This window comes from Rhinolophus hipposideros (assembly GCF_964194185.1).
Source record: "Rhinolophus hipposideros genome assembly, chromosome: 6".
NCBI lineage: Eukaryota > Metazoa > Chordata > Mammalia > Chiroptera > Rhinolophidae > Rhinolophus > Rhinolophus hipposideros.
The window spans coordinates 70713278-70737356 of NC_138052.1; the positions used below are offsets into that span (position 1 = coordinate 70713278).

Genomic DNA, 24079 nt, shown 5'->3' on the forward strand with positions numbered 1-24079 from the left:
ACATAAACAAGCCTGCTGCAGCATAGTCAATCATAGGCCTGCAGAAGGATCCAGGCAGTGAGTGGTACAGCTCTGACTGAGATGTTAGAGCAGACCCCATGGAGAAGAGGAGCTGGGCCCTGAAAAATGGATACACTTTGCCTAAGAAGACATTGAGGGAGACGAGACTACATGAGAAAAGCTTAACAAAGGACTACATCTGAGATGTTTTTGGGGGTGACAGGTTATATAAGTTAGGACAGGGGTGGGATTAAGGCATGAAGAGTTGGTTGGGAAAAATTGTTGAGATCTTTGTGATATTTCAGAAAGAAAATATAATCACAAGATCTATTTTTGAAGAGTACCTCTGTTCCAAAGAGCCATTTTGCTGGTTTGGGAAACAAAAAAGAATCTTATTACTAATATGGCCATCCACTGAAAACATGAAACACAAATATGCGATGTATTTCTATATCATCCATCAAAAATTGATCTCTTCTTAATCAGGAAATTTGTGCCGCTGTACTGGATACCGACTAATTGTAGAAAGTGGAAAAACTTTCTGTGAGGTAAGTTAAAATGCAAAATACGTATATAAATTTTTAGCACTTTTAATACATTAATAAACCTATGCATAATCATCTACTGCATTTAATTATCTCTAAAATAACCTCATGCTGACCTTTCTAACCACTGAAAGTTGAATGCCACTGTTGAGATTGTTTTTAATAAACATTTAGCATCTGTTTTGTTTATAGCCTTAAATTAGGCAGTTATGTAAGAAGTACATGGTCCATGACTTCAAAAGATGCAAACTCTATTAAAGTAAGTGAAATTAAACCATAATTGAAGGGCAAAATAATTAAAAGCTCAATATATCTTCCGTACCATGTGTATAAATTTTGAAAGATTGTAGATTAAAGAGAATTAATGAGCAGGAAGAGAAGACACAAAGGAAACTTATTGGAAAAGGGGAGTGTTGAACCGGTTCATAAAGCAAGTGATAGAAATGGATAGGTGAAGAGAAGGCACTAGAAAATTCCAAGTAAGACATTACATGGATATAGGAAAAAGCAAGATGTCCAAGGTTCAGCTAAGACTTTGATGTGGCTGAAGCATTAAAGAGTAAAAAGGTATTATTTGGGGCTAAGGAATTTAGAGTTAACCAATATATAGTCATCATCATCTATTCTCAAGCTAGGAGTAACACGAGAATAGTGTTTCAAAAGAAAAATTCTTGGTACGTGCCTGTAGGAAGGATAAGCCGGGAGAGACATGGTGAGGATGAGGGCATGGACCAGTGCAGTATCCAATACATAAGAGAATGAGGACCTAGACCGATGTGTGAGTATGAGCCCAGAAAGAGTACTTTCAAGAAGGAGATCGCCCACATCATAACCTCCAGGTGATAAAGAGGCAATAATAAAAAAATCCCAATCACCTTCAAAGTTGAGAGATCTAGGAACCAGATAGATAAAGGAAGTTGGAAAAGAATGATTTAGTGTATGAAGGGGGGGATAGTTTGGAGATATCTTAAGTTTTCAGGACGTTAAATATTAAGAGGAGACACACTTTTTACACAGTTGCAGTTAGGGTATTTTCTGAGCACTAATTTTTTATGGAAAAAATAAACTATGCATAATTTTGGTTGAAAAAAACAATTCAAGGTGTACAAATTAATTCCAAATACTAATTTTTTGAAGGAAAAATAACTACTTTTAGACCAATAACGAAGAATTCAAAAACCTCTTACAAACTACACTAGTTTATTTTAAATACTGAGTAAGATACTATATCAGTTGAACCATATGAATGGCCAATATTCCACTATTTTTGACGTACAAAAACAGCAACTTCATATGATTCAACCTAGTACTACATAATCATTTTCTTGGAGACAAAAATCTATGCAAAGATAGATATTTTTGGCTCATTCACTCTGGGTCCCCACATTCAGCCACTTACAGTTAGTTCCATTATAGTGCATAGCATTGTCGTAAAATCCAAATCCCTTCTTACTCTGTAAAAAATTACCTAAGAAGTTAAAATATCAGCCACCACTTCGGCACTTCCTATGTGTCAGATACTATGCATGTCTTTCGCATATTTAAATCTAAGAAATTTGTTTTCCTTTTCTAATTTAACAAACTCAACCCAGCTGGTGTGTGTTACACTAAGACCTAGAACCCAGGTCTCCTTCAGGTCTCTTTGGCTCCATGTATGAAGTCAAACTATAGGTGTGCAAATAGCCACAAACTCAGGCTGTGTCTGCAAGTGAAAAGGGCAAACAAGAACGAAATAATTTGAGAGTTGTAATAACTAACTAGTGAATTCAGGCCAAAAACACTATTTTGGGTCTGACTGAAACGTTCTGAAAATTAAGGTAAAATGGTTTGGGATTTGAATTATCCAAATAATTCAGACTAGCTCCAATAACATCCAAATAAATTCAAGTTTTTAATGTATTTATATTTGTGTGTAGAAAGTCTTAAAGGTAGTTTGTCTTCCCAGGACTTCATTACAGATACATGATATTTCACCCTTACAGTAAAGAAGAGCCATCTTTTTTAGTTTTTTAATTACCAACTATACTCCGTTTATTTCACTTTAAGTAGGAAGCCTTAGCTGCTGACCCCATCCCTCCTTCTAACCCACTTGGTCCTCCCCTGTTACTTGAGTGGCACCATCAAAAAGACCCTATCATGAGCAGAGTGCACAATCCATGTAATTTTCTCTAATTGTTCAGTGATGGAATAGCTTGTCTCCACCCCCATCCTACTACAGAGTTTTTTATGTCAAGGACACACTCAATTACTTCTTCCATAGCTCCTCTAGGGTTTGGGCACTGCCAGGTACTCAGGTTAGTATTTTAAAAATCGACCAATGAATTTGCTTTACATGGAATTACTTCCTAAGGAATCAACTGCATGTCAAATGAAAGGATCAGGAAAATGTTGCATGGATCAAGAAGAGAAGTCTTTTGTGGACAGAGAGGAAAAAGTAAGTATCCGGTGTTCCACTTCAGGTGGGGATTGACTGGAATATACCTACAAAAATCCAAATTCCTTCAAGCTTTCTATTCTTTTCAGTGAGTCAAATACAAAGCTAGTGAATTCAGGGCATAAACAGCCTTTAAAAGTTCCAAAATTAGCAAGCCCTGGACTTTCATGAGGCCAGTCACCACAGAAGTCTGTTTTCCTTCAGAAGCGTTACAACTTTCTGTGTCTTTTCCGGGTTACCTACCCATCCACCCCCTACCCACCCCCTAATCAAGCACTTCAAGAGACATTAGCAATGGTGCATATTCATGCTCATGGCAAGTAATTCTCTGCAAACAGTATCTGACACCCAGCACAGAAACTTAAAACACAATTCGTGACGCCAAAAGAGGAAGCCCAGTGTCTAGTAAATCTGCAGGGAAACCCACTGTCTCTGAGGGTGAGAAGAATTCCACTCAGGGATGCCCTGTGGTTTGGTACCTCCATTTTGTGTCAGGGGTGTCAGAGGTTTAGGCCCTGACTCAGGATACTCTGAAGTAGAGATTCCTGTACGTCTCTCAGAAACTCTGAAGTTGCATTTGTATTTTGTTTCGTTCTGTCTAGATATGTACCAAACTGTATAATGAAGACGAATTCCAGCCCTTCGATCCATCCCAGGAACCTATATTTCCTCCTGAACTGATAGTAAGATACTTTACTTTTGTTGTTTCATAACATGACGTTGTATAAGCTTTTTTGTATTACACTGTGGAATTACTGAGTTTTAGACGTTAAATCTGGGATTGTGTCCAATATGATAACCCATTTATAGGAACCTGTTCAACTCCATTATAAATAATTAGAAAAAGACAGCCTAGAAGAGTGGTGCTGCCAGGACCTCAAAGATGCTTTGATTCACCCCCTCAGTTAGAGATGGTAACTAAGCTCAGAGAATATGGGCAACGTAACCAAGGTCACACAGCTACACTGTGAGATATGTTTAAGGAATTTGGAAAACTGGTAAAGTAAAAATTAAATGATACTTATAATGGGATTATATTACTCTTATTATTAATCTCTGTGATCTTCAACTCAGTAAAAAGAGTATAATATAAATAGTGTGATATGCCCATCATTCTATTCCATGACTATGCCCTGACAAGAGCCTGAGATGAGGGATATCATTCTACTGGCTTCTCAGAGGGTCTCAGACTCCACGCACCCCTCAGAGTGCGAGAAGTTGGACATAACTAGTATTTAAAGATTATATGTATGCATATAGATATAGATATAAAGACATACGTGTGTGTCTACAGAGTTGTAAAAAAAAGTCTATTTATGCTATATCTGCTGAATGATTTAAGAATTTTTTTTTCAAGAATCATTTTGCCTTTAAGCACTTTCTGTCCTACTGAAAAACCTAATCCCCAGAGATGAGGCCCCTGTGAGTCACTGTTAGGGCAGAACTAGTACAAGACACCTGGCCATTTTGCTCCAGGCTGAGACACTTTAACTATACCCTGCTGCCTCCTCTTCACATATTTCACAAATGCAGATAGAGTTTGCTCTATTCTGTAACAAACTCAACCCAGCTTGCAGGTGTTAACGGACAAACACCTATTGTGATGTTTATTCAATGGTGCCCACACGAAAATTAACAGTCTATTTTCAGATAAGGCCACCCTCTCCTAATCGCTATCAGTGAGGTCGCCTCAGAAAGCTGAAATGACCAGCAGGCCATTTGGACTCCCAGGACGGCGGATATATTCGTACAATGTAGTGCAGCAGCCTTACTTGAAAGCCTGTTGCTTTTGCTTCTGTGCAGAGAATGGCAGAAGATCCAAACAAGAGAAGGCTGACGTTCCAAGGGAAGAGGACTTCCTGGATAACCTCTGTGACCCTCAGTGACCTTCTGGAGCTGAAAGTCAATTTCCCCCAAGCCCCCCTTGTCATGGGGAACACTGAAGTGGGTGCGTGCTTTTTAAGTATGTTCTTTAGGTAACCCAACATCTGCGTCTCTTTTTAAACTCTGCGTAAGTACAATTCATTTTTATTAATGGATACCTATGATCTTTAAAATGCTTTGCTGTTTTCTTTTGCAAGTAAATCATTTGTGTCACATCAATGATTTGATGTCAATAAGTGACATCTATTAGCAGCCCTTGCCTTCCTGTTCTAATCGCCTCTAATGCTTTTCTCCTGAAGGACCCAGAATTAAATTCGAAGATGAATTCTACCCAGTTTTCATAACTCCACTTGGGCTTCCAGAACTATATTTTGTGGACAGCACAGATAATGGTACGTGCCTTCTTTTCAAATAAAATGTAATGATTGGCTGTTGGTAAGCTGTTAATTATATTCCCTGGGCTGATTTCAGCACTTCATAGAAGATCTGACTTCATGTATTCATTCAAAAATATTTATTGAGCATCTACATGTGTTTTCCGTGTGCTTTTCAAGCTGACCCTCTCAGGTGTGTCACTGAGTACTACATTCTCATAGGAGCCCTAATAGTGGGAAGATACCACGTAGCTGCCATGTACGGAGAGAATGACTGAATAAATAAAAAGACTAAACATTAGCAAGCCAGTAGGAAAGGGTCTTGCCAGACATTACTCCATGATTCACAAATTTCCTCAAGGCTCATCTACACCCCCACACAGTCACAAAGAAAAAAGAAAAAAAAATCTGAGCCAGAAATTTGAAATTTGCACTGTGAACAATGTTACTTATTTTATACTCTTTTCACAATTTACCAAGTGCTTTCATATCTTCTTCTTCCTCTTTTTATTTTTTTGATCCTCGTAACAACCTTGGGAGGTAGACATAGCAGGTAGCCTTGGCATCTCCATTGTCCTGAAGAAGATATAGAAACTAAGGGCTTAAGTGACATCCCCAAGCTCACAGAGCTAACACACGGTCAAGGCAGGACTACATCCTAGGTATTCTAACTCCTAGCCAAAGTACTCCTTCCACATCATGCACCAAATCAGGCTGTCTGAGAAACATATCCCACCATCCACTACGCAGACTCAACATTTGCATAGATAACAGGATGTAGGAGCTAAAAATTCTACATAAAATAATGTTCAGCCCAGTAAGCAGAAATCAAATGGAAATTTGTCTACTTTCCCCTCTGACCTGCCAATATTAAACAAGTCTGCCCATTATTCTTTTTTTCCCTGTTGGACAGTCCCTATCAAAGGACTCACAGGAAGAGATGGAGCCAGGGGAGGCCATGCTGGTATAATAGAGGGTTGGGAGGAAGGTGTGAAATTTTCACATTTGATCAATTTATTCAGGAAAACACTAAGTTAGGAATAACCTTAGGGAGATTAGGGTTGGGTGGGTGTGGAGGAGCTGAGCTAGTAAATAGAGCTTGTAGAACTAAATCAGTGTTTCTCAATCTTTTTGTTGATTGGTTGCCTCTCTAAGAAACGATAGACGTTTCCTCTAATCATCCCTCCATGAAATTTTACAGCCACAGATAGACCATATATCTGTTCATGATATACAGGATGTATATCAGAGCTTTACACATAAAACGAATAAGAGTTTTTTACCCCCAGAGGGGCAGTATTGCCCCTTTGAGAATGCATGAACTAGATGATACCATAACTCCTCAAAACATTTCCTGCAAATGAAACTGGCCCAAGGTACCAGCAGGTGTCAATTCTTGTTCTGATGAGGGAACAATAGGAACAGATGGCTGTGGAAGAAAGGCAAATGGGCAATGCGAATTTGCAGGTCAATTCCCACTTAGGCTTAATGATCTTTTAAACATCTTATAGGATCTTGGTTGCAATTTTTACATTTGATCAATATATTCAGGAAAACACTAAGTTAGGAATAAACAAAGCAATCAATTTTAGATATCTGTGATTGGTATTCCTAAAATGTATGGCATATATGACTGACAAGAAGATTTTGGTAACTATCATTTGGGAATAAGACAAATGGCCAGAAATATCTTTATCTTTAGTTTTTGTCATTCTAAATTAATCCGAAAAGAGAAGAAATATTTGAAAGATTGCTTCCCTGCCACACGTGCACCTTGTTACAGTTGACTTTAAGTTTTTATTCCACTATCTTATTTTCAGGGGTGACCATAGGTGCAGGCTACAGCCTGGCCCAGCTGAATGATGCCTTAGGTTATATTGTTTCGGAGCAACCAAAGGAGAAGACTAAGACGTACCGTGCCCTCCTGAAGCATCTGAGGACACTTGCCGGACCCCAGATTAGGAACATGGCGGTACGTTTGTTCCAGGAGGCTAGGCGATTCCTTCGCCCAGGGAGGCCCAGAGAAGTGTCTATGACCCGTGGGTTCTTGGCAGCGCACAGGAAACTATTCAAGCACAAGCTAAAACAAAAGCAAAGCAAGGATCAGTTTTTCAAGCAGAGAAAAAGGAAAAGCAGGCTACCCCATAGCCCGCAGCACTCCTGGGGTTTAAGCACTCAGCTGGGGTTTAAGCCTATTATTGATGTCCCTTTAATGAAGGGCTGAATTAGGGACTGCACATTCAAATTTATAGGAGGAATATTCAGGAATTTTCTGGGTAAGGACGGAGATTTCTTTTTTTCTGCAGCTCGTCTGGTGATAAGTTTCAAGCACAATTTTCATAAACGGCTGAGATTTCTTATTCTGCAGTTGGTTTGCCTTTCATCTGCAACCAGTCCTGCTTTTTATCTACCTCACGTTCTCTAGCATTATGTAAAAAGAGCTGCAGTTATAGACAGTCACACAGTTCTGTTCAGGTTAGCAAACATTACTCTGAAGAGGAATCCCAAGTCAATGTCAGATAAGTCTGTGCAACATGAGTGTGAGTGTGGTGCATGAGCCCAGAGTGAAAGGCATCACCTTTTGTGTATGCATTTGCCCAAAGTGAGAAGCATCATATTCTATTGCACGATGATGGTCCTGGAGTCTGAAGATGCCCAGATTTCAATCCCAGCCTGTCGCCTGTGAGTGGTGTGATCCTGGAGAAACCACTTGACCTTTTTAAGCCTCTGCTTCTTCATTTTAAACATTAAGGCTCAATCAAATGAATTATCTCTAAAATCCTGTCCAGCTCTAACAGTGTGTGAAATATGTCTTATCCAAAGATTAGTAAACAAGAGCCTACATTTCCAAAATGCTATTTTATTTCTGGTACTCCTCTTCGACCTTCGTACTAGTCAGTTTCTAAACAGGTGTATCTCATATGTCTATTCTTGGATGTCCCCGTTATCTAGCTTATTGAGGTTTTCTTATTATTTAAGATTTCCTGAGAAATTGGTTTGAACCACTGGCCCATTCCACACATGATGGGTGTAGTTCAGCAGGGTTAGGGTGGAGGGCATTTCTCCTGATTGACTCTGGCCCTATTTCTGCTGACTCTCAAAATCCACTGTGTATTTACACCTTCTGCATCTTCTGTCCCTTTTTCTGGACCATGTTCTTCCTCTCAACATCATCTTGCCCCGTTGACTCCCAACAAAAGTCTTCATTCAAGGCCATGTCTGACGCAGCTTTATTGACGGTTTGGTGCAATAGAGAAGAATTCTATGGCACAGCAGCACAGCAAACATTTTGAATGTGAATGCTATATATCCGGGTTCTCTGGAGTACACTCAGGCTCAAGTCTCCACCTTCCCCTATGTTATTAAACACTCATACTAGGGTCAGTTCTCAAAGAAATTTGCCTCCTCATTGTACATGGGAAACAAATATTTTCTCAAGCAGTAAGTTTGAACTGAAGTAAGAAGTGGGAGTCTTGCACAATATGTTGTTTAAATCTGTTTAGTAGCCCTGAAACTCTGCCAGATCTTTCCATGAAGCAAAGAGGATTAAAAGCTTATACAACATCCCTGTATATATAATTGCTTATTTGTTAAATAACTAAGTGTATTTAAAAAAAATGTCATCTCTGTTTTTATTTAGACTTTAGGAGGACATGTGGTGAGCAGGCCTAATTATTCTGACCTAAATCCCATTTTAGCAGCAGGAAATGCTATCATCAACCTCATATCTAAAGGTAAGAGATGAAGCTTTAGGCATTCTATTTTCTAGTTATCACTGTCAGATAGGTAGTTCCTTCTATAAACCATGAACTAGGAACCCCAATACATTTAACTTAGACTTACAAAGTACACATCAGCTATATCTGCACTACCGCAAATGTAAGGATGAAACTCAGATCAATTATTTTGTTCCCTAGATGCTCTCTGTCTTGTAGATCAGATAAGTTCCTGCACCTGACAATTTTTCTTAACGATTTGGCCACATTTTTTCACAGTCCAAATCATATCAAAGCAGTTAACCAAAAAATTAATGAGGTGTATCTGTGGTTTTAAAGTTTTATGGCATATTTTATTTCAGAATTTCATAAAGCTAGAAATTTTTTTTCTAGGACTTTTCATTTTAAACAAAATCAAGTTTGTGAGGCATATTACTCACGACTTCTCTCTTTATTCAAAGACAGTTTGAGCTTTGCCAAGGAAAATGATTTAAATTTCAGGAAACAAAAACAATGCATATTATTTATCGGGCTATTAATATAAGATACACTCTCATTGATTAAGGTCACATTTTTAAAAATATGGTAGATAAAATAAAAGAGTACGGTAAACTGCTTAAAGAAAAAAAGCTGTATATCAGGCACCCCACCTCTGCCACTAGTCCCACCTCTAGCCGTTGGATAGGTCACTTAACCTCCTTGGACCTCTGGACCTCAATTTTCCCATTTGTGAAATACTTTGTACCCATTTTCCATTTGTGAACCTATGTTGTACTAAGTTGCTCCACAGAACTTTAAAGTTCTTCAAGGCCAACATTTGTGAGTAGCATATAATGGGCTCTAAGAACCAGAAAAGACTCTTCAGCTTATCTGGTCCAACCCTGTCATTCCGCAGATGAGGGAACAGGAACCCCAAAGCTTCTGTGACTTACATAGGGTGACTCAGCTTGGGAGCTGGAACTAGAAGCCACATTTTCTGGCCCCCAGTCTGCGCTCCCTCTTTCCACCACATACATCACATTTGTCCCTTGCTGCATGGTCTCCAATTAGATAAATTCATTCTAATCAAAGTCATTGTCTCTAATAGACGGAGAGCGGCAGATTCCTTTAGACAGCAAGTTCCTTGAGAGAGCACCTGAAGCCAACCTTAAATCGGAAGAGATTGTGTTATCTGTTTCTATTCCCCATTCTACTAAGGTAAGGACTCCCTCACCCGCCACCTGCCCCGAGGGAGCCCACTCATCCTGTGTCCTATGCAGGACCCCCAGAGAGGCTTCCAGGGGATGGTGTCCTCTCCATTTCCAACCACCTGCTACAAGGAGACTATTGGGGCTGCTCTGTGAAAGGAGCAAATTTCCAGATGACCATTTGATTTGTTTTTACATCAGCACTTTTGCCTTCATGGGTCTCTTTCTCCATAAAAAATAGAATAAAATAATGACTGTGTCAGTATAAAGATGAATACAATACAGGCTCCATTCGATGTTATATATTCATTATTATTGTATTCATTTTTTAATTTTGTTTTTAAAAGAAATTAAAAGAACAGCATATCTTTCGGCCCTATCTCTGTAAAAGGAGAGCCTTTTGTGTGAGGAGTTGAATTTTTGGTTTCAGATAAATATGCATCTTAGACAAAACTGAGTACAACTATCACCAACATCATCTACAGCAAGTTCCCGGTAAACTCACAGTTCATTATCATAAAAACACTTCCAACTCAACCAACATTTATTAACCAAATACTTTTTTTCTGTTAATTGTTTATTTTTTTATTTATTTAAGTGTAGTTGGTATACATAACCAAAGTTTTAAAACAAACTAATTTCTTTATTACCTGCCTACCACTCTACATGCCAGACACGGTCCTAAACCCAGAAGACACTACACAGATTTTTCAGACATGGTGTCCTGTCCTCAAAGTCTCTAAATCTAAGAAAAGGGGCTTAAATAGGAAACAGCTAATCATCTTAGACAGGAAATGAGTGGACGCAGAGCGGGAGTAGTTCTGGTGGTGGGGAGAGCCCTCCCCGGTGTTGTTCAAAGGGCAAGGCAAGCAGTTGAGATCAAGTGTGGATCAATGAAGAGAAGGGGGTGGTCATTCCAGATGGGGGAACAGCGTGAAGGCGGGAAGTCGTGGGAGAAAGGCAGGTTGAAGGCTAGGCAGCCGGGAAAGGTGGTTGGAGAGGCCACGAGGCTTGGGCTCCATATCGATTGTTCCATCAAGGAATTTGCATGTGTTCTAGCAAACAGCCACCTCTGAAGGCCTTAACGCAAGATAAAATCTTAATGAAACTGGTATTTTAAGAACATCGATGCACTGGAAAGATAGAGAATAACTTGGTGGGAGGATAGACTGAAGGTTCAATGAAGACTTCAACCTTAGGACGCTAATCCAATAATTCAGGTGAGAAAAGTTAATGAGGGTGGTGACAGCAGGAATGGAAAAGGACGTCTCATCAATCAGTACAGGAGAGTAAATATGATGTGTGTCTCAAACACTTCTTTATCACCTTTGCTTTCATATAGAAAACGTTTTATCCTTGACAAGTTCCATGGTGGTGGGGTTGAACCTCTCTCCCGCCCGCCACCGAGCTACTGGCCACACAAAGAAGCTTTCCCATCTTATGACTCTAATGTTTCACACTAGTAATGAGATTTAAGCTACAATGACAAATTTAAACATGGAAAGCACTTTGGAGACCATTTGGTCCAGTAGATTTGAAGCTTCTTTTTTTAACAGAACTCTTTTCAAATAAAATTTACAAAGAACACCAAATTGAAACAGTTAAAAGTAGAAGTGTGGTAGTTCACTCTGAGAAGTACCTCACCTCCTTATCTTCCCCTCATCCCTCTCAGCAGCCCCTGAGCCACCCTCTGATCAAACCCAACTGTCTCCTTTTACAGAAAATTAAGACTGGAACAGTTTAAGTCACTTGCCCGAGGCCATGTGTAGTGATTCTGAGTTGAAAATAAAAAAGCATAGACTCTGGAGAGCCAGACTGCTTGGATTTGAACCCCAGCTCTACCACTTACTGTGTGACCTTGTGCAAATTACTTAATTTCTCAGTTCCCTTATCAGTAAATTGGAAATGAATAAAGTTGTTGTGAGGATTAAATATTAATACATCTAAAGCACGTAGCCCAGTACTCACATACAGTCCCCACTGTAGTCAATAACAGTACCTATGTGAGAACTCCTGTCCATTCACAGGATCCTTTTCATCATTAATAATCATCTAAGTTATTTCTGTTCATCAGACAGTGGAGATAAACACTAAGGATTCTGAATGTGTTTCTATTTCCAGTGGCACTTTGTGTCAGGAATGCGGCTGGCCCAATGTCAGGAGAATGCCTTTGCTATTGTCAATGCCGGGATGAGTGTGAAATTTGAAGATGGCACAGACACCATCAAGGATCTTCAAATGTTCTATGGAAGTGTTGGCCCCACCGTGGTCTCTGCAAGCCAAACCTGCAAGCAGCTCATTGGGAGGTATGTCATAGCACATCCGGAATGCGAAACTCAGACATTTCTGTTTTACTGTTTTAATGAAAATAGAACTTGGAAACTTTTTTCTGATTACAACATATATATGTTCATTTTTAAAATTTAAACACTGTGGAAAAGTCATCCAAAAGCCAATCACCTTCAAGATATAACCATTCTTTTATTACAGTTTCTATAATAACATTAATGCACAAATTAATCTAAGTAGGTATTTTCAAAATTTCACCTTTAATTAATCTGCAAAATAAGTAAATGATTCCAATACTGTGTCCTAAGACATCTGAAAATGTCCTTAAAACCACATAAAGTAGACGAAATGTTCCAAAAGGTTAAATGGCCTTCCTCTTGTCACTCTCATTATTTCCAGCATTTGGAAGGTTAAGTTTTTAAAATTCTTCCAATTAGTGCTTTTACAATCATTTTTATCCACCCATCATACTCAGTATCAACAAGTAGAACTTAATGAAAGTTTTTTTCTCAGATAGTAAAATAATTTGATGCTTTTACAGCTTTTATGTAAAACCTTTCATTTTTGAAATATTTTACAACCATCATCAATAATTTGGTCATTTACCAGTCATTCCCTGAGGAGTGTATGTGCCAGATATGGTCTAGTTGCTAGAGATACAGCGTTGAACAAAATGAAGTCCCAGATCACAGGAAACTTCATTTTCATACTTTTGTTACCCAAGCTATTTGAGGTAAATCAACATTCCCAGGCCATGAAGTTAACAATAATAAAAACAAACAGTCCAATTTTAAAATTGGCAGTGGATCTGAATAGACATTTTTCCAAAGATGACACACAGATGGCCAAAAGGTACATGAAAATATGCTCAATGTCACTAATTATCAGGACAATGCAAATCAAAACCATAATGAGATTATCACCTCCTACCTGTTAGAATGGCTATTATCAAAAAGACAAAAAATAACCAGTGTTGTCAAGGATGTGGAAAACAAGGAACCCTCGTGCACTGTTGGTAAAATTGTAAATTTTAATAAACTCACTGGCCCATGTGATAATCAGACCGGCAACCTTGTTGTTAAGAGCTTGTGCCCTCTAACCACTGAACCATCTGGCCACCCACAAGAGAGGAGATCTTCAAAGTTCTCATCACAAGAAAAGAAATTTTGTAACTCTGGTGATGCATGTTAACTAGACTTATTGTGGTGATCATTTCCCAGTATAGTATTCAAATATTGGATCATTATATTGTACACCTGAAATTAATATGTTACATGCCAATTATATGTCAATGAAAAAGTAAAAATAATAAAAAGATTTTAAATAATAATAAAGGAGGACTTAGTATGGATAATTTCATAATTATCAGATTCTAAAGAAAGCCAGTGAAATACTTGAGGTTATTTTGTGTGGACTTCAAAGATGGCTACAGATGGCTCTCCGTCTTCCCTTGCCCTGTCCCTTTAGTCTGTCTTTGCCTCTTCTGTGAAATGTTCACATTCTTTTCTACTAGACAATGGGATGACCAAATGCTGAGCGATGCATGCCGATTGGTCCTGGATGAGATTTACATTCCACCAGCAGCTGAGGGTGGCATGGTAGAATATAGGCGAACCCTCATCATCAGCTTACTCTTCAAATTCTACCTCAAAGTGAGGCGAGGACTGAATAAAATGGTAAATGACTTCTCTGTCTCTGGGTGCGTTGATATTCAGCGTGTGAGCCTGCACATGAAAGAGTTGCTTGGTTTTGATAATACATCAAGGGTCCCAGGGAAGGAGCCCTCAGTGTGGTGCTCCAGCAGCTTCCTCCTGGCCCTTCTTTGTTCCTCTCCTTCCTTTGCCCTTTTCCTTCATTCCTGGGCTGAGAAGGGGACGGCCTTGTTATTCCATTTGCCCTATAATTTGTGTGACAAATACTAATATGCAATATAAAATTGACCTATAGTTGCAAAAAATCCTTCAATAAGTAAAATATAACATGTTTTTCCTATTTTAAAGAAAATTTTCTTGTTAATATAATACCTTCTTTAATATTTAGAAAATGTGAATAAGCCAAAAAGGAACAGAAAAGCATTTGTAATCCCATCAGCATAGTTAGTCACTATTAGTACTTTGGTTTGTATCCTTCTAAACCCTTCTTTATGAATGTGTATGTATATTTGTCACACGTATACGTCTATAGAACTGTTTAGTATAGTTTCCTTATTTCACTTAGTAACAAACATCTTTCAGTGTCTTCAGTGACCTCATGACATAATGATTGTGTGGCATGTTTATGGAAAGATATACTATTATTTGATCTACTCCTCATTGTTAGACATTTAGATTGTTTCTGGTTTTTTGTTAACTATTTCTTTCTTAAATAGTCTAGTTTTAAATGACTTCCACAGCAGTGTTTCTCAAAATACGGTCCATGACTTTGAGTGTCCCCTTGATAAATCCTGAGTTGTCTCAAAAATAGCAGACAATGACTATACCACATTTCTTTTATGGCTGAGAGCGTTACTCTCTTAGTTCAACCAGTCCTTTTTTATTACCTTATTAACATTATTTATTGTTAGTATTATCGTATTCTATTTTATTATTTACTCCATTATATATTACATAACATTTTCAGTATATTAATATATAGTTAGTGTAGATCTAAGATACATAATCTATTAAATGTTTTTTACTTTACACCTTATCATATATTCTTTCACATATTACATATTCTATTATGTTATGTATACTATCATTATAGAAGAATTCAAAATACAGAGAAGCAAAATTTTAAAAACTCAACTCTAATGCAGTAATCCTACTATTAACATTTGAATACATTTATATTTTTTAGATAAAAAATAGGATCATACTGTACACAAAGTTTTGTAATCCATTTTTTTCACTTAACTGTATTTCATGAGCATTTTTCAATGCCAATAACTACATTATTTTTAGTGCCTGCAGAATATTGTAGCTTGTGGATATACTATATCTTGTTTTGCCATTTCCCTGTTGTTGGATATTTAGGTTAATTCTAGTTTCTTCACTATCAATTACAAATAACCTGTAATTGGAAATCCTGGTAGATGACTCACAATTCCTTCAATCGTTCTTGAGATACATGCCCAAAAGATTGGTCTGGATTTGTAAGCACAGAGCCCATTTAGAAGTGTACATATTTCCATTCATTCAAAAGGAGACCTTGCTGTGAAGGGAAGTCTCCACTTCCTGGAAATCACATTCACTTTTCTCTATACATAAGTAGACGTAGTTATTCTTCAAACAACTGCTACTAGTCAAGGGAACTTGAAGCTCAGTGCTTTTTCCCAACAGAACTGACATCTAATATCTGGGAGAACAAATTGGGTAATCGTATTTCTACATATGTTTTTCCAAGCTAGTCACTCAGATTGTAAAATTAAATGTGAAATAATATTTTCAGGATCCCCAGAAATTTCCTGATATCCCAGAAAAGTTCATGAGCGCCCTGGAAGATTTCCCCATAGAAACACCCCAAGGAATTCAGATGTTCCAGGTTGGTGGGGAGAGTTTTTGTTTTTTAATCTGTTTATTCATTCGGATATATGCGTTATGAATGTATCTCCCTCCTGTCAACTGCTATATTTTGCATTGCTTGTAAAGATAAAGTCTGCTAAAGCCATTGTCACCCACACATGACTTGTTTGGTTTAGCTTCTATGCTTTTACCCAAGACTACACAAGAAATTCAATTTTGAATCTCCCTTTTTTCACTGTTTTCAGTTTTGTAGCTTAAAATTTCCTCCTTTTCTTGGCTAATGTCCTTAACGTTAAAACCTCGCTCAACATTTACTGCTTCTGGAAAGCCTTCCCTACTTTATTACAGCCACCTCGAATCTACCAAGAAACTTGTATTTTCCTTGTACCATATTGGCTGTGCAAATGAGTCTTTATTGCTTTATAAATTTGATCACATTATTGTAATGTGTGTTTGTGTGTGTTTTGATTCGTAAACAAGGTTGTAGAATCTTGAGGACAGAAATAATGTCTTCTCTTTTCTTCATTGGGGCGGAGGGAGGCAGTGCTATAACTGGCATATATTCTTTACCGTAATAATACTCAATGAATATTTTTAACTTTGACTCATGGGTACGGATACCCAATTGCCTCTAGTTTTCCTTGATTTGTGAGTAAACCAGATATATCAGACCCAATTCCCAGTGCCTGAGAATGTCTGGCAGTAAAATAATGTGCTTTGTTCATTAACAGTGTGTGGATCCCCGCCAACCCCCACAAGATCCTGTTGGCCACCCAGTCATGCACCAGTCAGCCATTAAACACGCTACAGGGGAAGCTGTGTATATAGATGACATGCCCCCCATCGCCCAAGAACTCTTCCTGGCTCCAGTCACCAGCACCAGAGCTCATGCAAAAATCATGTAAGGAAATAAAAGATGTTCTTATACATTACTGAACTGCATTAACAATTTCATATTCAAATTGAGAGATTATTATATAATGAAGTCAATTAAGATTATTCATTTCCTCTTTTGGATGGGAATCAGTCCTTTTTTAAGGATAGTTACGAAAGAACCTATAGCCAAGTGTCAGAACACCAACATAGAATATTGCCCGATTTAGTTATGAGGTCCTTCGTCGTTTTTCCCTGTGCTTGAGAAATCATTGCTATTGTACCCAGAACTTACCCCTGCAACTTTATTGTGTACTTTTAAATTTTCCCTCCTAGATTAATTGATGTTTCAGAAGCGCTCGCACTTCCAGGTGTTGTTGATGTGATAACAGCAGAAGATGTTCCGGGAGATAATAACCCTCAGGAAGAGATTCTCTATGCACAAAATGAGGTGTGTGATTGGTGTGTGGCTTATTATTCAAATACTTTGCTGGAAATGCCAAAACAATTATTGGTGTTGGTTATAAATTGTTAATCTATTGTTAAACATCCATAGATTCATTTTTACATCACAAAGACTTGCAGAGAACCAATGACGCCACCTCAGTGATGCCTAAAATCTCTCTTGAATTGTGGACCCTGTTGAGATACTGATAAAAGCTATAAGCCCTCTCAAGGGAGGCTTCTAAAAACTCATAAAAGTCATAGAAGCAATATAGAGCATAGGACATTAAAAGAACCAGCAGAATTTCAGGAATTTCAGGATGACTGAATTACTCTGTGAAATGTGGGAAATGGTAAGAAATGTGGCTGAAGACAATCATAGGCCAGATAATTAAGTACTGCATCCCATTTCTGTACCCCCTAAGTCCCACTCAATTTATCCTCATAGGTAGAAAATAATCTTCCTTTTGGTCACAAGAACCAGTGGGTAAAGGTAAGAATTTGAGAACAGTAAATCTTTTTTGTGATTCATTTATGTGGTAGCTAATTTCGTGCGGCTTTTCTGCAGGTCATTTGTGTGGGTCAGATAGTCTGCACCGTAGCTGCTGATACCCATGATCATGCGAAAGAGGCCGCTAAACAAGTGAAGATCACTTATGAAGACATAGAACCGAGGATTATCACAATAGAGGTATTCAGGCCGCTCTGGGTATTCTAAGATGACTAGGGTGATGTACTTTTGGCAGGTTTGGCCCATGGAGTCACAAAATAGTATAATTTGGGCTTCATCTATACTTTCTTAAGTGTTATCTGTAGTTTTAGAGACAAGGCTCTAGCAATCTGCACCTTGAGACATAATACTGAGAATTTCCCTGCCTGGAGCCCCCTTTCTTTCCTGTGTCCATTTCTCCTTGCATGGCCTCTTGCCAAGGAATGGCCTGAGAATCTAGATAAGCGACACTAGAGGAAGGTCCTTATGGCCTCAATACAAAACTCGTCAGTGAGAAAAATCCAGAACACTGTGAAACTCAGAATAGTTTAATGTTTACCGAATCACAGCTTGAGTCCTCTGTCTCCCTGCCCACTTCCTGCTTAAGCACAAGCTCTGGAGATAGAATACTCAGATTCATATTCTGATTCTGCCACTTAATAGGCTAATAATAGCACTGAAAGCTGTGATGAATTATTTAAATTCCTCATACCTCAGCTTCCTTATCTGTAAAATGAGAACTATGAAAATACCTACAACAACCCAATTGAAAAATGGGCAGAGGACCTGAAGAGACATTTCTCCAAAGAGGACATACAAATAGCAAATAGACATATGAAAAATGCTCAACATCACTAATCATCAGAGAAATGCAAATAAAAGCCACAATGAGATATCACCTCACCCCTATTAGAATGGCTATCATCAACAAGACAAATAGTAACAAGTGTTGGGGAGGCTGTGGAGAAAAAGGAACCCTCATCCACGTTGGTGGTAATGCAGACTGGTGCAGCCGTTATGGAAGGCAGTGTGGAGGTTCCTCAAAAAATTACGAATAGAATTATCATATGACCCAGCAATCCCTCTCCTGGGTATCTACCCAAAAATGTGAAAACATTTATACATAAAGACACGTGTGCTCCAATGTTCATTGCAGCTCTGTTTACGGTGGGCAAGACATGTTAACAACCAAAATGTCCTTCCATAGATGAATGGATAAAGAAGTTGTGGTATATATACTCAATGGAATACTATTCGGCGTTAAGGAAAGATGATATAGGAACATTTGTGACAACATGGATGGATCTTGAGAGTATAATGCTCAGCGAAATAAGTCAGACAGAAAAAGCAGAGAACCCTATGATTTCACTGATATGTGGTATATAAACCAAAAACAACAAAAGAACAAGACAAACAAATGAGAAACAAAAACTCATAGACACATACAATAGTTTAGTGGTTACCAGAGGGGAAGGAGGTTGGGGGAAGGGAGATGAAGATCAGGGGGATCAAATATATGGTGATGGAAGGAGAACTGACTCTGGGGTGAACACACAGTGGGATTTATAGATGATGAAATACAGAATTGTACACCTGAAATCTATGTAATTTCACTAACAATTGTCACCCCAATAAATTAAAAAAAAAATTCATAAAAAAAAAAGAAAATACCTACAACCAAAGGTTTTTGTGAGGTTGAATGAGAGAATCCAAGTAAAATACTGAACAGCACCCAGGATGTAGAACACATTCAGTAAGTATTAGCTGTCAATTTTGTGTTTGTTATTTGTTAAAAATGAAGTCAAGAACATGTCCATGGTTCTTTATATCCCCAGGACCTAGTGAAGTGCTAAACCCAGAGTAGGTGCTCAATAAATATGTGTGATGGAGGGATAGACTGTTAATGTAGGCATAAGCAATATGAAATCAGCCAAGCAGGATGCAGTCTTTATCATCCTCTTTGATTCTCCCCTATTCTTTCCAACAGTTGCCAAGTTCAAGTCTTCCCCAGTTATCCTTTAAATGCCCCCTTTTTTTTTGAGCTCAAATTTTTTTTTAACTTTTCAATTATAGTTGATATATCATATTAATTTCAGGTGTACAAAATAGTGATTAGATATTTTTATAACATATGAAATGATCACCCACATAAATCTAGTACCCATCCAACACCATTCTATTCTCACTTTCAACCCCATTCCACCCTCCAGCCCACTCCTCACCACCTTCTTACCAGATTTACTACAATAACTACTTAAAGAGGCTCTTGTACTTTATCTCAATACATCTACCTATCATATTAACTTTTCTAAGCCACAAAAGTTCATCGGATCACTTTTTCCTAAACAGCAATGTACCCTTAGTTAAGGTTCTTAGTATGGAACTCAAGATTCTGCATAGTTCAGTCTCAATCCAGCTTTCAAGCTCATCCAAGTTCTCCTTGATAATAAATAAATAAATAAATAAATAAATAAATAAATAAATAAATAAATAAATAAATAACAAATAAAATAACCTCTCCCGAGACAGCCTGGCCTTGTTCTCATTTTGGCCCCTCGGCTTGGTTTCAACCTGAAACTATTGTTTTATGAGGTTTCCCTGACTTCAAATCATTTGCCATCTCTTCTCTGACTGTCCTAATTCCATCTAATTTAGCACATAAGATAGGTCATCTACACAAGGCCACCACCACCAGCCTCCTCTTTCTTGGCCTTTCTTTATCATCTGCCTCCTCAGCACAAAGTTGGCACCTTAATACCAAACTGTCTAGAGGCTAGGACCATGTTTTACGTATCCTCGTCTCCCCTAAGCTTTTCCTCAGAACCCTGAACAAAAAAAACTAAGCCGTCACCAGTGCCTGTAATCCATTTTAACTTGATTTCTGCTGACTCCACATTGCTCAGATAGTGTTGGTAGGTAAAGGTCTGATAGAGCAGGAGTGTGGGAGTTTGATGGGAGATGACTGGCTTATCACAATGGAAACACACACACACACACACACACACACACACACAAATAAAAACATTTTTTATTTGGTTGGTGTTGTTTGTTTGTTTTTCTCCTGCAGCAAGCCCTAGAGCACAATTCCTTTCTTACTACTGAGAGAAAAATTGAGCAAGGAAATGTAGAGCGAGCCTTTAAACATGTTGATCAAATCATTGAAGGTAAGTGGACTTGGGCCATAAAAATGAAGCCTCTGAAGTTGAAGACTCTAAATTCAGTCGATTGGTTTGAGAAATACTGAAACTCTGAGTCAGAACTTCTCAACTCTAGCGCGACTTTTAAATCATAATTTAAAATGCACAAATAAGAAGTTACAGCTTGATGAAATTTTACATAGGTAGAAATCCACATCAAAATAAAGAACATTCCCAGCACCCCAGAAAGCTTCCTTGTGCCCCCTTTAGGTCAGTAACCTTCCAAAAGGTCTTATTCTAACTTTTGTCATATAGATTAGTTTTACCTGTTTTGAATTTCATATAAATGGAAGCTAGAGTGTAACTTTTTTTGTGCCTACTTCTTTTATTCAGCTTTATGTATGGAAAAATTCATCCATGTTGTTGCATAGATCAGTAGTTTTTTGTTTTTGTTTTTTCATTGTCCAGAAGTATTCCATTGTATAAATATAACGCAATTTGTTCTTCTGTTGATGGACATTTGTGTTGGTTTCAACTTGGGACTATTATGAATAAAGTTTCTAAAACACTACTGTGGATGAAAAATGGGAGCCATAATAAATGTAATTGATAGTAATCTCGCAAGGTGATCTGATGATAAATTCCTGCCTGCACAGGTCATGATGGGTAGTCACACCCCAGGCATATACCGTATTTTGCTGTATATTATGTGCACTTTTTTGCCCAAATTTGTGAGGGAAAAATAAGGATGTACATTATACATGGGTAGTATTAATTCTGTATCTATATAAATGTTTTTAATTATTTTATGCTTATAAGTTAAAAGTGTAACTCTAGAAATCAATATGATATCCGTATGCAAAATAATACCCTGGAATACGATAATCGGTTTTGTTGAACTTACGACAAACTCACAATGACAAAGAGTTCTTGGCCTTCTATGATGCATAAATTCATAAATTTGATACCAGTACATAAAATTTTTTGTACCTTGTATTCGTTCTTGTATTTTTTAATTATTTGTTACATAAAATTTCTTGTACCATAATATGTTAAAAAATAAATGCTAAAATTCCTTCATAATACAAAAAAAAACAAGTGCCTCAATGTAAACAAATAAAAATTTGAATTAAAAATTAAAACAAAAGATTTTTTTCCCATGAAAGTTTGGGCCAAAAATGTGGGTGCACGTTAAACATGGGAGTGCATTATACATGGCACAATACGGTAACTCCTTTAGAAAAGTGTTTCTCTTTGCTTTAAGCAAGCCCTGCCCATTGTTTCTGTGCATCTAGGTTAATACACCTTTTTTTTTTAGTTTCATGTGTACAAAACACTGTACTAGTTAGACATTTATCGTTTATACTTCTCACAAAATGATAACCCCCTCACAAAGTGATAAATACACCTTTGAAATGCCTTTTTTTTTTCAAACCACCTTCAAAGAAATACATAATCTGTTAACTATCCTGTAATCCAATCTTTCCACCTTCATGTAATCTTCCTTAGGTTCCCTTCTTAATTCCAAATGTATAAAAGAAACTACAAAAATGTTACCCTCTGAAGCATTTAAGATCTTGTTTCCCAGCAATGTTGTCAGTTTGGCTTAAAAAAACTCATAAAAATTCTCTATAAGTTTGGACGTTTTTACATCGATACTATTACACACGTCTTTTGGTGAACATGGGCACTCGTTTCCAATGGAATATACCCAGGAGGAGAATTGTCAAATAATAGTGTTTTTATATGTTTACCTTTATAAGTTAATGCCAAACATTTAAAGAATCATTTCAATTTTACTCCTATTAAAAATTGTGAAAGTTTCATTTTTCAGTTGTCATTGTTAGTCTTTTTAATTTTATGTAATTGATGGGTGTATAGTAGTATCTCATTGTGGATTTAACTGAATTTCTTTAATGACTAATGATGGAACTTTTTCATATGTACACTGGCCATTTTAATGTGCTCTTTGGTGAATGTTTGTTCAAGGCTATTGTCTGGTTTTTAATTAATTATATTTAAAATGATCATTAATTATAATTATATATTATTGATTTTAATTTGTGATATAATAATTTATTTACTTATGGATTTATAGAACATTTTATGTTTTTGATATGAATTCTTTGTTGATTATGAGTATTGCACATATCTTTTCTCAGCCTGCAAATTGGTTTCTATGGTTTCTCCTAGAAGCTTGATAAAATGTTTATCTTTGACATTTACATCTATGATACATCTCAAATTAATTTCTCTGTATAGTGTGAGACAGGGGGCAAGTTTCAATTTTTTTCAAGTGAATATCCAGTTGACCTAGTACCATTTGTTAAAGACTGTTTTTTCCCGTACTGAATTACAATGCAGCTTTTCTTGTTTTCCAGGTGTCTACATATTATATATGTTGTTCTATTTCTGAACTCTCTATTATATTCTATTCATTTGCTTATCTATCTTTGTGCTAATATCACACGATCTTACTTGCTGTAACTCTTGAAATCTGATAATGTAAGGCCCTGTTGCTGTCTTCTTCAATATGACTTTCATTATTATGGGTTCTTGGCATTTCTGTGTACATGAACTGTGTACATGAACTGATGATAATCAGTTCATTAATATCCACTAATAATAATTTGCTGGGATTTTGAGGGGGATTGCACTGAAACAATACCAATTTGAGAGAATTGAAATCTTAACAACATTAAGTTCCAATCCATGAACATGGTAGATACTGCCTTTTACTTAGGTTTACTTTAATTCCTCTTAGTAAATTTGTAGTTTTCACTATAGTGACCTTGCACAGGCTCCCTAATGTTTATTCCTAGTATTTGATGTTTTTGATGCTATTATAAATGGTATCTTTATTTAATTTTCTACTGATTTGTGTCTGACATATAAAAACACAATTAGTTTTTGTATATTTATCATATATCCAGGAACTTTGCTGAATTTACTTACTACTTAATAGTCTTATAGATTATCTTGAATTTTCTGTATGTATGTACAAATCATATCATAACAGGTTTATTTATCTTTTCTAATCTTAATACTATTACATGTTTGTTTGTTTGTTTGTTTGTTTTGACTTACTGCACAGGCTAGACCTAGTTAGTATGATTTTTTTAAAATACCAATATCCAGATCCCAATGAAATCAGAACCTTGTAGTATAGGGTCAGAGTATTAGTATTTTCTTTAAAGCTCCTT

At 37.2% G+C, this 24079-nt stretch overlaps 1 protein-coding gene across 1 annotated transcript in view; it reads left to right on the plus strand.

Annotated features, from left to right (window-relative positions):
• LOC308498560 (aldehyde oxidase 4-like) overlaps window positions 1–24079 on the plus strand; it is a gene marked incomplete at its 5' end in the record, with an annotated part of 96312 nt that overhangs the window by 37873 nt on the left and 34360 nt on the right. The window contains 15 exon segments of the mRNA XM_081050782.1: window positions 487–548; window positions 2896–2979; window positions 3582–3662; window positions 4783–4927; window positions 5163–5255; window positions 7058–7209; window positions 8878–8971; window positions 10041–10150; window positions 12262–12446; window positions 13943–14105; window positions 15859–15951; window positions 16664–16833; window positions 17142–17256; window positions 17818–17940; window positions 20807–20903. Coding sequence (XP_080906908.1) covers window positions 487–548; window positions 2896–2979; window positions 3582–3662; window positions 4783–4927; window positions 5163–5255; window positions 7058–7209; window positions 8878–8971; window positions 10041–10150; window positions 12262–12446; window positions 13943–14105; window positions 15859–15951; window positions 16664–16833; window positions 17142–17256; window positions 17818–17940; window positions 20807–20903 — 1767 coding nt within the window.